Source organism: Schizophyllum commune, assembly GCF_000143185.2.
Source record: "Schizophyllum commune H4-8 unplaced genomic scaffold SCHCOscaffold_2, whole genome shotgun sequence".
Lineage (NCBI taxonomy): Eukaryota > Fungi > Basidiomycota > Agaricomycetes > Agaricales > Schizophyllaceae > Schizophyllum > Schizophyllum commune.
The window spans coordinates 3,778,563-3,792,411 of record NW_026089539.1 but is presented as its reverse complement, the minus strand read 5'-3'; the positions used below and the strand labels follow the sequence as shown (position 1 = coordinate 3,792,411).

General features: G+C 56.8%; 5 protein-coding genes across 5 annotated transcripts; 2 read left to right on the top strand and 3 right to left on the bottom strand.

The window, feature by feature from the left end:
• Positions 1-403: 403 nt before the first annotated feature.
• On the bottom strand, positions 404-1,301 carry SCHCODRAFT_02527490 (uncharacterized protein; the record flags this gene model as incomplete). Its single annotated transcript, XM_003038297.3, has 2 exons — positions 404-1,230; positions 1,281-1,301. The coding sequence occupies 2 exons, from the start codon at positions 1,299-1,301 to the stop codon at positions 469-471; spliced, it is 783 nt and encodes a 260-aa protein (XP_003038343.1). The 3' UTR covers positions 404-468.
• Positions 1,302-1,401: 100 nt separating this feature from the next.
• SCHCODRAFT_02613626 (S15/NS1 RNA-binding domain-containing protein) lies at positions 1,402-2,651 on the bottom strand. Its single transcript, XM_050344614.1, has 3 exons — positions 2,212-2,651; positions 1,837-2,159; positions 1,402-1,724 (listed from the first exon to the last, which is right to left on the bottom strand). The coding sequence occupies exons 1-3, from the start codon at positions 2,602-2,604 to the stop codon at positions 1,631-1,633; spliced, it is 810 nt and encodes a 269-aa protein (XP_050202547.1). The 5' UTR covers positions 2,605-2,651; the 3' UTR covers positions 1,402-1,630.
• A 596-nt stretch (positions 2,652-3,247) lies between these two features.
• Positions 3,248-7,457, top strand: SCHCODRAFT_01193686 (uncharacterized protein; the record flags this gene model as incomplete). Its single annotated transcript, XM_003036947.2, has 5 exons — positions 3,248-4,052; positions 4,151-4,240; positions 4,810-4,915; positions 4,972-7,361; positions 7,428-7,457. Exons 1-5 carry the CDS (start codon positions 3,267-3,269, stop codon positions 7,455-7,457), a joined length of 3,402 nt encoding a protein of 1,133 aa, XP_003036993.1. The 5' UTR covers positions 3,248-3,266.
• On the bottom strand, positions 7,440-9,047 carry SCHCODRAFT_01217310 (uncharacterized protein; the record flags this gene model as incomplete). Its single annotated transcript, XM_003038299.3, has 3 exons — positions 7,440-8,785; positions 8,838-8,921; positions 8,973-9,047. Coding segments are annotated over 3 exons (1,442 nt in total), but the record flags the coding sequence as incomplete, so codon positions are not given.
• An 890-nt stretch (positions 9,048-9,937) lies between these two features.
• SCHCODRAFT_02568007 (uncharacterized protein) lies at positions 9,938-12,639 on the top strand. The gene is made up of 2 exons (XM_003036948.3): positions 9,938-10,253; positions 10,310-12,639. Exons 1-2 carry the CDS (start codon positions 10,112-10,114, stop codon positions 12,601-12,603), a joined length of 2,436 nt encoding a protein of 811 aa, XP_003036994.2. The 5' UTR covers positions 9,938-10,111; the 3' UTR covers positions 12,604-12,639.
• The last annotated feature ends 1,210 nt before the right edge of the window (positions 12,640-13,849 follow it).

Here is a 13,849-nt window from a genome sequence, read left to right as displayed (position 1 = left end):
GCTTCCGTGGGGAAGAGGGGGGTACGCCCAGCCCTGTCGCAATTTCAAAGACCGATATGATAACAAGTCGTGTTTATGTCGTATCTGCAGCGATCTGCGATCGCTATGACTGCATTTACCGGTTCGATGACCTGCTCTCGGATTTCTGGGGGAAGCTGGTGGATGCGCAGGACAGCTTCCGGGCGGAATCCACGGCAGACTTCGCGCCACAGGCGGTCCCATTCGTGTGCATGCAGTGCGCACGGTGGTTGGTATGCGCTCCTCGAACTGGGTCAAAAGGGGCATAGGTACTTCTAGGATTGACGAGGTGCAAACATATTTATCGGTGGTGGTGAATGTGTTGCTGGATTGTTCGTTCTTGATGCGGGTAAAAGGCGCGAGGTCCGACAAGAAGAGACGTTCGGCAGTGATGCAGAATGTTTTCAATGGCTGGCGAAATGAGATATAAGATGGTTATACACTTGCGGGTCAAGGTTGGTACGTAGGGTCGGCATACCGAAAACGGCGCTTGTCAAGCAATGGAACCCCCGTTCTATCAGTATTACAAAACGCAATCCGCAAAGTGATGAAGTCCATTTCTTTTCTGCAGCGCATTGTGATCGCTGTGATTGCTGTCACGGGCTCGATGACACGCTTTCGAATATCGGGCGGCAGTTGGTGAATGCGCAGGACGGCCATCGGGCTGAAGCCTTCGCAGACTCCACGCCAGATCGGCATCCACGCTTGTGCGATACACACAGTTGCATGCACATGATCGTCGATGGCCGCCAAGAGCGGTACGCCTTGGAGCAGAGCCTCTGCTCTGGGAAATTTGACTGGGAGGTTGTGCCGCTGCACAAAAGGGATGAGCGTCCCCTGAACGAATACGTCCAGCCCCCATGGGTACACGAGACGCGTGCGCATCGTCTGGCGGAGTGCATCTAGTGCCAAGGTGACGGATGCAATGTTGGGGACCTTATGCAGATCCTCAAGCAGGTAACGAAAATTCTTTTGCCCGATGTGACGTTGATGGGTTGTGAGGTCGTGGCCAAGGGCGTCGAAAATACTCCAGCACACCATGGCGAGTATGCGAATCTTGTTGGTATGTAGGTCCACCTCAGCTGCAATGCGTCGGTAGGCGCGCCAGACATCAGGAGAATGAGCCCTCAATAACAAGGAGTGTAGTTTGCTCAGATCGTGGAGGATGAGCTCCGATTGGCGCTGGAGGTCAAAAAGGGGATGAATGATAAACTACCAGACAGGTTAGCACTCGATCGTAGAAATGAATTCGTTGGTCTTACGGCAGCGTCTGGGTGGGCCATTTTTTGGTTGTGAAGCAGAGAGTATACGTGTGTGGTTGAGAAGAAAGAGGGGTGATCGATGCGAGACCGTCGGCGATCTGGAACCCGCCTATTATACCTCCGGGTCAAAAGTTACCATTTCGAAACGAGCGTCTCCTTCAGGATGGAGCGAAACATGACTCTGCGCATGTCGAATGCATTCGAAGGCGTAGGGCGAGCAACCTACCGACTAAGTGATTTGGGGAGGTCCGTACGCACTCTGGTAGATCAGACGAGGGATGCAGTGAAGAGACGGGAGTGAGCAAGGATAGATGTCAGACAATAGAGCAACAGGAACGACGATGAGGAAACTATACTATCAGTTCCCCCTCAACGGCGTCTGGCTCCAGCCCACATCGTTCAAGAAGAATGTTCCACCGCGCTCGGTCTACACGCTTGAGGTATCTGGAGTCGTATGAGCATCAAGCGTGGGCAAAGGACGGGGGAAATGATACATGAGGAGGAAAGAGAATGTCACCGATACATGGTGCAGGGCGAGGTGAGTACCAATACTCACCTCAATAGTTTTGCTCGCTGATGTACGAGCTTTCGCAACGGCAACCGGTTGCCCACGTCACGCTTGAAGCCCGTCAAGTGCTCGTAGAGTTTGCGTATGCGGTAGGTGAGGATAGCGACCTGAACCTCGGTGCGGCCGGGGTCGTCTGGCTTGGAGGGATCGGAAAAGGTAGCGATGATGCGCTTCCGGTTCTCGTACGCGAGACCAGCAGCATTCGTGTTGCGCAAGTCAATGAGCTTTGCGAAGTTTTGGCTCTTCTGCAACTCGGCAGCCTCGCCGGCCTTGATCGCTTCGACCTTCTTCGGGTCGTTCTCGTTCATGGTCTACGGTGGGCTCCGTCAGTGATTGAATAAGGAAGTATGGCAGACCACGCACCAAGACCTCCGTCGTCGCACTGAGGTATGGCAGGTACCGGAAGAGGACCTTCTTCTCCTCATTGTGCACGCCGTACGCAAACTGCTGGGGCATCTCGACCTCGCCGACCGGGAGTTGCTCCTTGTGCCGCGCCTCCGTGACGGGTATGCTGGCAAAGTCCTTCTCCAGCACGAGGATCTTCGCCAGGTCGCACTTGTCCCACTTCCACTCCTCGCCCGGGCGCGTGCCGAGGACGGGGTTCGGGCGGCGCGCCTGCTCGCGCACCCAGCGCTGCTCCTTGAGCGCGTTGTGCGTCTTGCGCACGCGGTGGCCGCCGGCTGCGCTCGCACTCGTCGAGAAGGCACGCGCTGCTGTCGGCGCGGGCGGCCGTGAAGCACTGAGGGCGCGCAGCATGCTCGTGGTCGTCGTCGTGGTCGTCGGTGGGTGTTGGCGCTCGCCGCTCGCTGCCCTCGGGGCGAAATCCCGGCGGGCCGTGCACACCTGATCGTGGGAATTGGAGGATTTGCGGCGTATATAATCGCGCCCAAATTTTCCGGGTTTCTTCGATCAAACCATGGGACATGCCACGCTGCTCGGTGCAGACGCTCGACCGTCGGTGCAGTGCCAGAGGCCCGCTTGCGGACCACTGGGTCCCAGAGAGCGATAGCAGTCTAGGAAGTGTCGTTTCTACGTGAGAGGAGACCGGCATGTCGATTTTTACTGCGACAATCTTCCCCTTCATTGTTTCCCTCGTCGTCCTCAGGAATACTCCTCGTTGCTCGGCGCGTTGTTCTAGCTTAGTCGTGCTCAATACATTCTGCTTCTCTCCTAAGTCATGCTGTGGGATCCATCCTTGTTAGGCGATTAGCCCATCGATGACGAGACGTGCTGTGCCCGCTGCTGTAGCCAACGTCGAGGGCACTGGCACAGGTGAGCTAGGAATGCGGAGACGAACAGTAGAATTAACCTTCCCCAGGCATATAAGGATGCAGCAAGACTGAGGTAAGGCAGGAAAGCATCTCCCGTCGCTTCCTGTCTTTCTTCCTCATCAGTCGTGCAACAGGCCGCCCAACGTCATGGGCTGTCATCCGTCGCGCACATCTAACACCGGCCTCGAAGATGGCTCTCTGCAATTCAACTGCGACTCTCCTGATGATCGCATTGAGGGCTGTCCCTTTCCCCATGATCCTCCTTCAGATAATGTCCCTGGTCTAACACCTACCGATCATGCCATCGAGGACGACGCGAGGATCAACAACCAGGATGAGGAGCCCATCATCCACCACCTCCCGATCGAAATCCTGAGCGAGATCTTCCGGCTCTGCGGGGACCCCTCCTCCGTTACGGACATCCTCTCCCTCGGCCCCGTCCTCTTCCCCGCGCTCACGCCCACGCTCGACTTCGGTCGCCACACGTTCCTCGCCTCCGCGTTCGCCCTCCAGCAGGTCTGCCGCCGTTGGTACCACCTCGCGCGCGCGCTCCCCGAGCTCTGGACGCAGCTCGACTTTGGACATCGCCTCCCCGCGGATCCGGTGCGCGTGGCGGAGATGTGTATAGAGCGTGCGGGTGCGTTGCCGCTAACGTTGCGATTGAGGCAGACGGATAGCTGCGCGCAGGCTGCGTGCCGGGCGTTGTTAGGGGTGGTCGCAGAAAATCCAGGGCGGTGGAGGCAGCTAGTGATAGAGGTGCGAGACGGGGATGTGGTGCTGAGGCCCATGTTGGAGTGCGCGGATGGGTCGATGGCGGACTTGCAGGTGGCGGTGATCAGGACGGTCCTGCCGTGGGGGCAGGCGCAGGGGTCGTGCAAGGTCGGCGTGCTGGCGAAGTTCCACTCGAATTTCCCTGGGCTACGTCTCATGCATGTGGCTCAAATTAGATGAACTAATGAGGCTTTTCGTCGACTCTTGACTTGTAGCCGTGGTGTGGTGCGGTTCTCGCTCTCGTACTCTTAGTCTGACAGAATAGTATACCGTTGTACTTGTATCTCACGTACGAATTCATGCTTCGTCTTGGCTCCTCGCTTGAAGCACTCGAGACCATCCATAAGCATGTATGTGGCCAGTTGTCCTCCTGACGCGGGCGGCCTATTGATCCAAAACAGGAAGTTATTGTTTCGACCGATGACGCAATTGGTTCCGCCGAATTCCTTCCAAATCGGGATATTTTGTTCTTTCTTCCCAAACCATCATCATCTTTCTCGCATCAACAGCTTCATTCACCCCGCTTCCTCGACAATGGCTCTATACGTCTTATTCTAGAAGGAGACAACGGTCTTCACCTCCCACGCCTGCGGACCGCACGGATAGGCCATGTTCTCACCGCACGGATGACAAGGACTGCCCAATTCGGCAGTGCCCTTGTTCTTCATGGTCTGTACATAGACCGTGGCGCCAAATTATACAGAATTACTTACCATCCTGGTCCAAAATTACTCTTTGAATGCATGAATGGACGACAGAGGAATGCGCGCATATAAGCCGGTCCCCCCACAGGTTGGTGCATCTCCATCGAAATTCACGAGAAAACAACGCTGACCATCACGACTTCTCTCTCGAACGACTATACGACGGCTTCTACGACAGCTTTTCACCTTTGAACATGACTAGACGATGCGACAAGTACTCGGTCTCCGCACCCAAAAACCGGGTTGTATCACGCATGACTATCGAGTTCGCTACGCCTCCGAATGGCGATGCGAGGGCCTCGCGCGGGCGCGGGCACTCTGGTGAGTAACTAATAGCGCATGCGAAGTATGAGGCTAATGCTTATAACTTCGTTCAGACTCAGATAGCGATGAACAGGGTACCTCTTTGGCATCGCAGGCGGCGCCGACGAGCTGCGACGCTTCCCTAGTCATGATAGAGCACTCGCATCGTCCGAGTCGTCTCCGTGCCTTGCGCAACTACCTGGCCCACCGCCTCATCCGAGGTTCCTCTCGCCACGCTGAAGCGGAATCTCAGGCCGCCATGAATGAGCACGCCACGAACGAACCGAACGCGCCTGAACCTACTCCCGAAGAACGGAGTAGCAATGAATCTACAAGCTCCCCCAGTTCCCCCTCTGCTCTCACGACCCAGCTCATTGTCGATGCGAGTGATGCTCGTCGCCATGCGGGGCTCGAACGAGCGATTTGCCAGATGGAGGAGCGCCTCGCACGCCTCTCTGCCCGCCTAGACGAGGTTGAGAGGCGGCTCCCCGATACGTCTCCGCTACCTTCTTCCGTCAACCCATCGCCACCTGAACCTCCGGATAACGATCGCGATCTGCCCAAGAGGAGCGCTGTGGGTGGACCGATTGAGGCTCACTCTGCACCTCATGCACGATCTACGAGCCCAGCTAGCTCTCTAGTCGGGCCGCCTAGCTCTCGTCACTCCGCACCGAGGGCGCTCGCTTCAGATGCTCAAGACGTTCCTCTTGTCGCCCCTCCCCCTACGTATGCGTCGTCGTCGCCGTCGCCACCGTCGCACTCACCGCCTGGACTACAAAGTCATCGGCGCCGCACGAGACCGGGAGCCGCTAATGGGCGGAATGGACCGCCTGTGACACCCACAACTCTCAATATATCTGGGCAGTCCATTGTGGATCCACCATCCTCTACGCTCGAAGCGTGGGACGGCACGCTGCCGGATGGCGTCAGCAACGGTGTTCCCAGTCGTTCATTGCTGGCTCCCGGGGGTGCTGCGTCAATGGCTATCGGATCATACCCTCTCGGTGGTGTACAAGATGACACGGACATGCCGCTGTCGCAGCCTCACGCTAATCTGGACTGGTCGATGCCGCCGCCGCCGCCCCAGCTTCCAATCCCACTACCCGATGTCGAAGAACACGACGACGGCGCTGCGCCACCGCCGTTGCGAGGCCCTGTGTCTCTGCCAGACATCGAGGAGCCTGAGATAAAGCTGACGCCTCTGCACCTTCCTGATCCTCTGCCTACGGGTGACGACTTCGACAGTGGCGATCTTGATAACGCTCTCAATTTGAACATGACGCATCCCGAGCTGCCTATCCTACTTCCTCGACTTGAGTATCGCCACCAATCCCCGACCCCCTCCATGGTCCCTGACGATCCGGAAGCGGACGATTTGGCGCGCGAACGAGCGAAGGTTCGGCTCCTTCAGCTGCTCCAAGAGCCCGGCCATCCATCTTCGCTCTCTGACCACGATGTACATCGAACACCCGCTGATGCTATTCCCCGAGGCCGATCTGGCATTTACTCGCTTGATCATCCTCCCTTTTCTCCTGAGGTCTCTGCTGCGGGGCACGTTCCTGGCGCTACCACGTTGGGCGCCATTCCTCGACTGGCGGAGCAGGCGAGGCCTACGGATGACAGCGCTGCCCACGACGCCACTATAAAGAACAACGACGCAGTTGTAGCTCCCTCTGTCGTCACACCACCGGTGGAGGTCGGCGCCGACTCGGGCGTGCCCAACGTTAACCGAGCCGCGGAAGCGCCCACCGTGCCAAAGCCTCGGAGTACCGTGTCGAGGACCTCATCTCCCTCTGGTCATCTGCCTACCTTTGTCGGTGCCAGCAGCATTAGCCGACCATGTCCAGGGTCAATCCTTCTTATTGACGTCGGCGATGGCAACGGTCGAGAAGGATTCCAGAGGTTCTTCTCCGGTGACTTCGACCTGGCAATTGAGCGCCTCATGCAATTTAGCCAGAGTCCGACGAGCACGGGAAAGCACTCGGTGACGCAGTTGCACCTTCGCATCCGTCGGTCTACAGATCGACGTGGGCACGATGTGATGACTGTGGTCATGTCTGCACTCTCCGGCATCCTGGGCCACCTGCACGTCGTCGAGATCTTCATGGACGAGGAAAATCCGCACCCTTCGACTAGCGACGCCTTCCGTGGCCTCACTCATCTGCGGCGGCTGCACATAGAAGGTGAAGCGCAAGGAAAGCGCTTCTTATGTTTCCCTCTGCACCTCGTTCGAGAGCTGGTCGTCAAAGCCAGAGTGTCTCTCGGAGACATCTCGATGCTGCTACAAATCTCGTCGAGGTTAGATCTGCTGGTGGTGGATTTCCGCTGTTGCGCCCATACGTCGACCATGCCCGCGCTGAACAGCGTCAAGAGAAGCTCGCATCTACCAGGAATCGTACATGCTACTTCGAACGAGTCGGAGGCCCTCTTGCCCTTCTTGCAGAAGTTTTCTCGGGCGGAGGATGTGCGTTTACTTGTGCGCTCGGGCCATTGTTCTCGGAATATTCGGGATCTGTTCAATGCTCACCAGTGGTCGCTGCTTCGCATGTCAACTGCGTAATCGCAATCTTCCGTGTATTAGACTACAAATGATGATACCCTTATATCACATAGGAGTGTCTCTCGTAGCTACACCATTCCAGTAAGCCTCGTCTGCTTGCGCAAATTCCCGTGTATACAGTGATAAGTACGTGGGTAGAAAGGGCCGTGGATCGAAAGTTTCGGGCTCTCCAACGGTATAGCGAGGATGGGTCTCGTAGAGAAATATGCGAAGATGACGCAGCGTAGGGCTGCGAAGGATCTTTTCGGTTTCTTGCGTCTGTCCACAATACACGCAGCCAAAGCCCAACATGAATAGTCGTGATTTCGAACGCTGCAGCATGGCTTCGATGGCGCGTGCTTGCACTCCGGCGTTGATGAGATCCAGTCGGTGCAGACGAGGTGTGGTGATTCCATCGAAGAGATTCGTCCAATCAAACATGCCAGCGAGCATCAGAACCTGGAGGTGAGGGAGGTCGACAGGCGACGGAAGCTTAGCTATCAAAGCGCCGTCGTCCTCGCCCATGAGCTGGCTCTCAAGCGACTTCACCTTCGCCCTGAGGAACCTCAGCTGTCCGCAGGAGCGAAGGCACTCCATCACGTCCATGGGGTCGATGTGGTCCACCGCAACATGGGTGAGGCGTTCCAGAGATGACGAAGAAGCGCGGAATCCGACACCGTACCAGTGCAATGAACGGAGAGCCGTCGATCTGAAGAAATTCTCCCAGAGAGGCAATGTAGGCCTGTGGTCATCGCCGAAGAAGTACAGCATCGCGCGTTTGATAGAGGGGAATGATTGGGGAGGAAGACTTGTGAGGTGGTGCAGGCCGTCGAAGGGCCTGAATGGGCCTTGGGTCACAACGAAGGATATTTCCTCCCAGCGGTGCGACGCAGCTGCGACGAGACACATGAATTTCTGGTACGTCTCCGGAGTGTGCAGATGCTTCGGCAGCTGGTAGTGTCCGTTGATACGTAGAGTCAGAGGCAAGCCTTTGGAATAGCGGAGGCTGAGCTCCAGCGCAGCAACATCGCATGGTTGAGGAAAGGGGACATCCACCATGGTCCACAGCTGACGTGAGCCTCGCGTCACGGCGAACCAGCGCAAACAGACGTGGCCCAAGAGCACGGTCGCTCTGCTATAGAGGTGCATGGGAGGGGGGAGTGCGTCGTGTACGTCGTGCCGAGGGTAAAGGAACGCGTCATCCACTTCTCCGCACATCATGAAGATGGCGCATAGCAGCTCATTTGGAAGGCGGTATATGAAGCAATCTGTCCGCTGCGGCTTGCGCGTTGTCGTTGTCGTGCGACCAATATCCGAGGTGCTCTTCTCGGCATGACCCTGGGATGCGGCTAAAGGCGAGTTGTCAGGAGGAGAATGTCGCGAATCAATACTCTAACTTACACAGACGACGAGCGCGCAGGAGGGTGTCGATAGCGAGGTCATCGAAGTTCACGATGTCGAGCGGAACGGTGGAGGGACAGCGCGCTACGGAGATGTTCACTTGCACGCCGCTGGAACCTCTCACATCTGACGTACCCGAGCCGAGATCCTTCCCAGAAGTATTCCCAGCCCAGGGCGGGGCAACGGCGATCGCAGGCCCTTGTGCCATTTCTACGGATATCAAGTTGGTATCAGACGGCATGGCCCAACGAAGATGCGCGAGCACTCACCTCAGAAAGACTTGGAGGATATGAAGGAGAGGGAGATTGGTGAGAGATTGGCCGCAACCCTGTTCGCTAGCGTCTTATGAGCGCGGCAATGTGCGTGACTATTGTTGTGATCACCCGAAAGACAATAAGATCGACGACAATTAGCTCGTTCGAAGGCGGCGATATCATATTTAAGATTCATTTGACCGTTCGCGGCTCCAGGGGAGGGCTTAGGAAGGGTTGTTAGGAAGTATGCCCTCTTTCGCATCTCGCACGCGCGCAATATACGAGTATAAGCTATTCGAGTTGTGGCAGCCCTCTGAAGGGTGCCTTGCGGGCTTGCCGACAGCGCATCGCAGCTTCCGCGGAGATATCGCGACAGTCCATGGGAGTGACCCCACATGGACTTTTTTGTCGCATCGCTTTGATACAGGAATGTTGATGCACCGCGCTTGATCTTTACGGAGATGGACTTGCAAGGTAAGCAAGGTCGGCCTTGGAGACGCGGAGGTCTCTTGAATCATCAGATACTTGATGATATAGCGAGGTATGGCCATCCTCAGGGTATCGTGGTGGCCGAAGGCAGATTCGGCGGTCGGATCGGGAGAAAAGTGACGCAGTCACATGTGACGCCTTCCCGGTTCGAAACCGATATCCGAATTCAAGTTGGCATGCCTTGTTCTCTCTTCCCGAACTACCATCATCCTCTTCCGCTTTCTCAACAATGGACATACGCATCTTCTCCTTGTCGCCGATAAAGGACCAACAAGCAAGCATTCTCAGACCCGGACTGTCCCTTCTAGCGCAACGTCGACAAGGACTGCCCAATTTGGCCAAGTCCTTGTTCTCGATGTATAACGAAGGTCATGGCGTCAGAGATCTCGCCGCAAACATGTAGTCGCCTACCATCTTGGTCCAGAATTACCTTTTGAATGCTTGAATGGACGATGCGCATATAAGCAAGTATGCCTGGCTAGTGTGTGCACATCCCTACCGACGATAACGAACGATTCCCCACCAACGTTTATGAACACTCTCAACATGACTCGACGACGCGACAAGTACACGTATTACGCTCCCTGCGATCAGACTGTGTCACACATGACCATTTACTACGATGCGCCACCGAATGGCAATGCAAGGGCCTCGCGCGGGCGCAGGAAGCCTGGTGAGTGGAGCGTAGAGCGTAGGAAGTATGTGGCCATCGCTTACGACTCAATTTAGGCTCAAGCACTAGTGACGAAGGACTGAATGCGTCTCTGGCGTCGCGGGCGGCGCCGACGGTCGCCCACGCTCCTGCTGCGGTAGCCAAAAACACCCGTCGCCCAGGTCGCCTACGTGCATTGCGCAACTACCTCACCCATCGCCTCATCCGAGGCTCCTCTAACCACCCCGGAGCGCATGATCACGTCACCACGAATACGGAATGTGCCACGAACATCTCTGAACCTACCCAATATCACTCTCACGACAACGAATCCACACGCTCCTCAGTTTCCCCACCTACGCTTACATACGAACCCAGCGTCGAAGCAAATATATCAGGCCGCTTTAAAGGGCTCGAGGAGCGCCTCACCCGCCTTTCTGCACGCCTGGACGAGGTCGAACGGCGGACCCACAACGTATCCCCTATAGCATTTCGGGGTTCATCTGAATCGTCTCATGATGCCCACGACTTGTCCGAAAGGCCTGCTACCGCCGGCCAGAATGATGTTCACCCATCGCTCCGCCCCGGGCATGTGAGCTCAGCTTGCGCGCCACCTAGACCGCCGAGTCTTCAGTTCCCAGCAACCAACACCCTCGCCTCAGATGGTCATGCTATGCCTCCCTCCACAGGCCTGCCGCCGTCGCTGCGCTCGCCGCCCGGACTGTCGAGTCATCGGCGAGACACGAGGAGCGCGGTCGCTGCAAATCGTCGAAATGGACCACCCGTGACACCTATCTCTGTCAACTTTTCCGGTCAGTCCATCGCGACCTCGTCGCCGGAAACGCTTGAGGCGTGGAATGGCACGCCACCAGAGCCACACCACTGTGTCCACTACGCCGTGCCCTTGCCGTCAGTCCCGCCTCTTCCGCAAGCGTACAGCGGTCCATTTACCGACAGATCATACACTTCGTTACCTCCAGATGGTGTGTGGAACGACGCGAACGCGGCTCCGCCGCAGCCTCACGATAGCTCGGACTGGTCCATGCCTCCGCCTCCTCTCCAGCTTCCTATCCCTCTGCCAGATGTCGACGATCCTGAGATGAATCCGACTCCGAGGCACCTTCCTGCATATCTCCCTATGATCCAGGGACACCCTAGCACGCTCGGCCTGGATGTTCCATTTCACCTGCCTTCTCCCATACAACCTCACCCAATATATAAGGAAAACCACCGGTTTCATCGATTCTGGGAGGAGTGGGATCTTGGAACGTTCCTCAACGCGGAGTGCACCCAGGCTCCCCCTCACATGCGCCTTTCTCGGAGGCCCGACCCGCAGATGGTACAATATCACCATGCGGTTTCGGCCATGTTGGCGCGCAAGCGAACGGATGCTCGTCTCCAAAATATGCTTTTTGGGACCAACTCTTCGTCTGTGTTGTCTGCGTTCAAGAAGCAGCGTGCTGACGGTGATTTCACCGACGGTCTCGGATCTTCTAGTCTGCTCGCTGAAGCTCTTCGCCAGCGTACGGCCGATGCTCGTCCCGAACTCTCGCTTGCGCAGGTAAATGCACCGCCGGCTGGACTTGGACCTCCTTCGGTGATCGAGGAAAGTGTTCCTCTCTCGAAGACGGCAATAGCCCTCGGGTCCTCGCCTGAGCGAGCGACCGTCGTCGAAGACGTGGACCACCCGACCGCGCCCACCTCTGTTCCTACTGCTCTTGTGCAATCAAGTCGTGGCTCCGACGAGGCTTCCGTGCGCGTGACTCGAGGCTCTACGACCAGTGACAAGGTGAAGTACAATATCCCGACTTACGTCGGCGGCTTCAAAGCATCCAGAACCTGCGCGGGGCTGCGGTTGATCATCGACGTTGATACTCCCAATCGCACCAAACCGAGTTGCTCCACATACTTCTACGGCGACTTCGACCTGGCCATGGAGAGTCTTCGAGGAATGTTGGAGATTGAGGAACGTCTGCACAACCTGACACAGCTCTATTTACGCATCAACCGCCTGCGAGATAACAACAACCAGGACATTATGATGCGGGTCTTTGCGCAGCTGAAAGACGACCTGCGTTATCTCCACTTGATAGATGTGCTTGTGCAGGCCGCCGATGTGATCCCTGGGTCCGTGGATCTCAGCGCTCACCGCCACAAATTCACGCAACTACGAGAGTTGCGAATTAGCGGTGTCGCATCCCCTGAACGCTTTGGCTGTTTTCCGCTAGATCGCGTCATCCGGCTGGGCATTATGGTACCAATATCTGTCCCCGATATCTTGGAAATATTGAGGCGAACGGAGAGGCTGGATTTCCTGATCCTGGACTTTTGCCAACGCTCCGAGATCGTCCTCACGCATTTCACGAGCTAAAGAAGCGCAGGACGCGCAAGACCTCAGTCTTCCTGCTAGTGGAATAGCGACTGATATTCATACCTAAAGAAGCGCAGGACGCGCAAGACTAAAGTACAGTCAGTAAATAGTATGAGTATAGTAAGTGAGATAACATACCCTCAGTCTTCCTGCTAGTGGAATAGCGACTGAGGGAAAAGAGATGTACAGTAAGGATAAATACGGACGCCCCCGGAGCGGCGTGGGAAAGTTCTTCCCGAATAGGAAGGCGGACCAAAAGCGTGGACGCGAGGCAAACCGTCCACCCATGGGAGGAGGCAGACTCGCCCCTCTATACCCTACTTTTGACACTCCCACTCGAGTCTGGCCGTAAACCCATACCTTGGCAGAACTTGAGATGCTTCTCATGAGGTAGTGCCTTGGTAAAGATGTCCGCAACCATCTCGTCCGTGGGGTACCAGAGGACGACGCACTCGCCAGTGGCAACCAGCCCATCGCGGATGTAGTGGTACTTCCGCTGGATGTGCTTGGTCCGAGCCCGGAACTGAGCATCCTGGCTGAGGATGATGGCCGCGCGGTTGTCGCACCTAAGCTCGGTGGCACCGGCCTGCGGACGTCCCAACTCCTCAAAGAATGAGCGGAGCCACGCCAAATGCTGGCCAGCATTAGCTAGACCAATGTACTCCGACTCGGTAGAAGAGAGAGAGACCATGGACTGCCGCTTGCTGGACCAACCAATGGCGCCCCGACTTGAGATGAACACGAAGCCGGAGGTAGACTTGGACGTGTCGTTGCATCCGCCCCAGTCAGCGTCGGTGTAGCCATGGAAGTCGAGGTCCATGCCAGCGTCAGCGCCATCATAGACAAGGCACCAGTCGCGCGTCTTCTTGAGGTACCGGAGGACACGCTTGGCCAGTTCCCAATGGCAGGCCTTGGGGGCGGCGCTATAGCGGCCAAGAACCCCCACCACATAGGCGGTATCCGGTCGGGTGCCCATCATCCCGTACATGAGCGAGCCCACTACGCTCTGGTAGGAGACGACGGGACCTCCGGGGACCAAGGCCATATGAGTGCGCACCTCGTTGTCGTTAGGGTCATCAGCGGAGATGCGAGTACTTGTGGACATGGGGGTGCTGACGCCCGTGCAGTCCGACATGCCATACCGCTCAAGCACGGTGTCGATGTACTTCCTCTGGGAGAGGGAGATCGTGCGCTTGCCCGGGTGCCGGATGATCTCGATGCCCAGGAGGTACTTGGCGGGACCCAA

Excerpts from the sequence above, each read along its gene's own strand:
- SCHCODRAFT_02568007 (XM_003036948.3), top strand. The coding sequence starts at position 10,112 with ATGAACACTCTCAACATGACTCGACGACGCGACAAGTACACGTATTAC. Across the intron at positions 10,254-10,309 it reads GCGCGGGCGCAGGAAGCCTG|GCTCAAGCACTAGTGACGAA; the intron begins GTGAGTGGAGCG and ends GACTCAATTTAG.
- SCHCODRAFT_02613626 (XM_050344614.1), bottom strand. The coding sequence starts at position 2,604 with ATGCTGCGCGCCCTCAGTGCTTCACGGCCGCCCGCGCCGACAGCAGCG. Across the intron at positions 2,160-2,211 it reads GTGCGACGACGGAGGTCTTG|ACCATGAACGAGAACGACCC; the intron begins GTGCGTGGTCTG and ends AGCCCACCGTAG. Across the intron at positions 1,725-1,836 it reads CAGCGAGCAAAACTATTGAG|ATACCTCAAGCGTGTAGACC; the intron begins GTGAGTATTGGT and ends ATACGACTCCAG.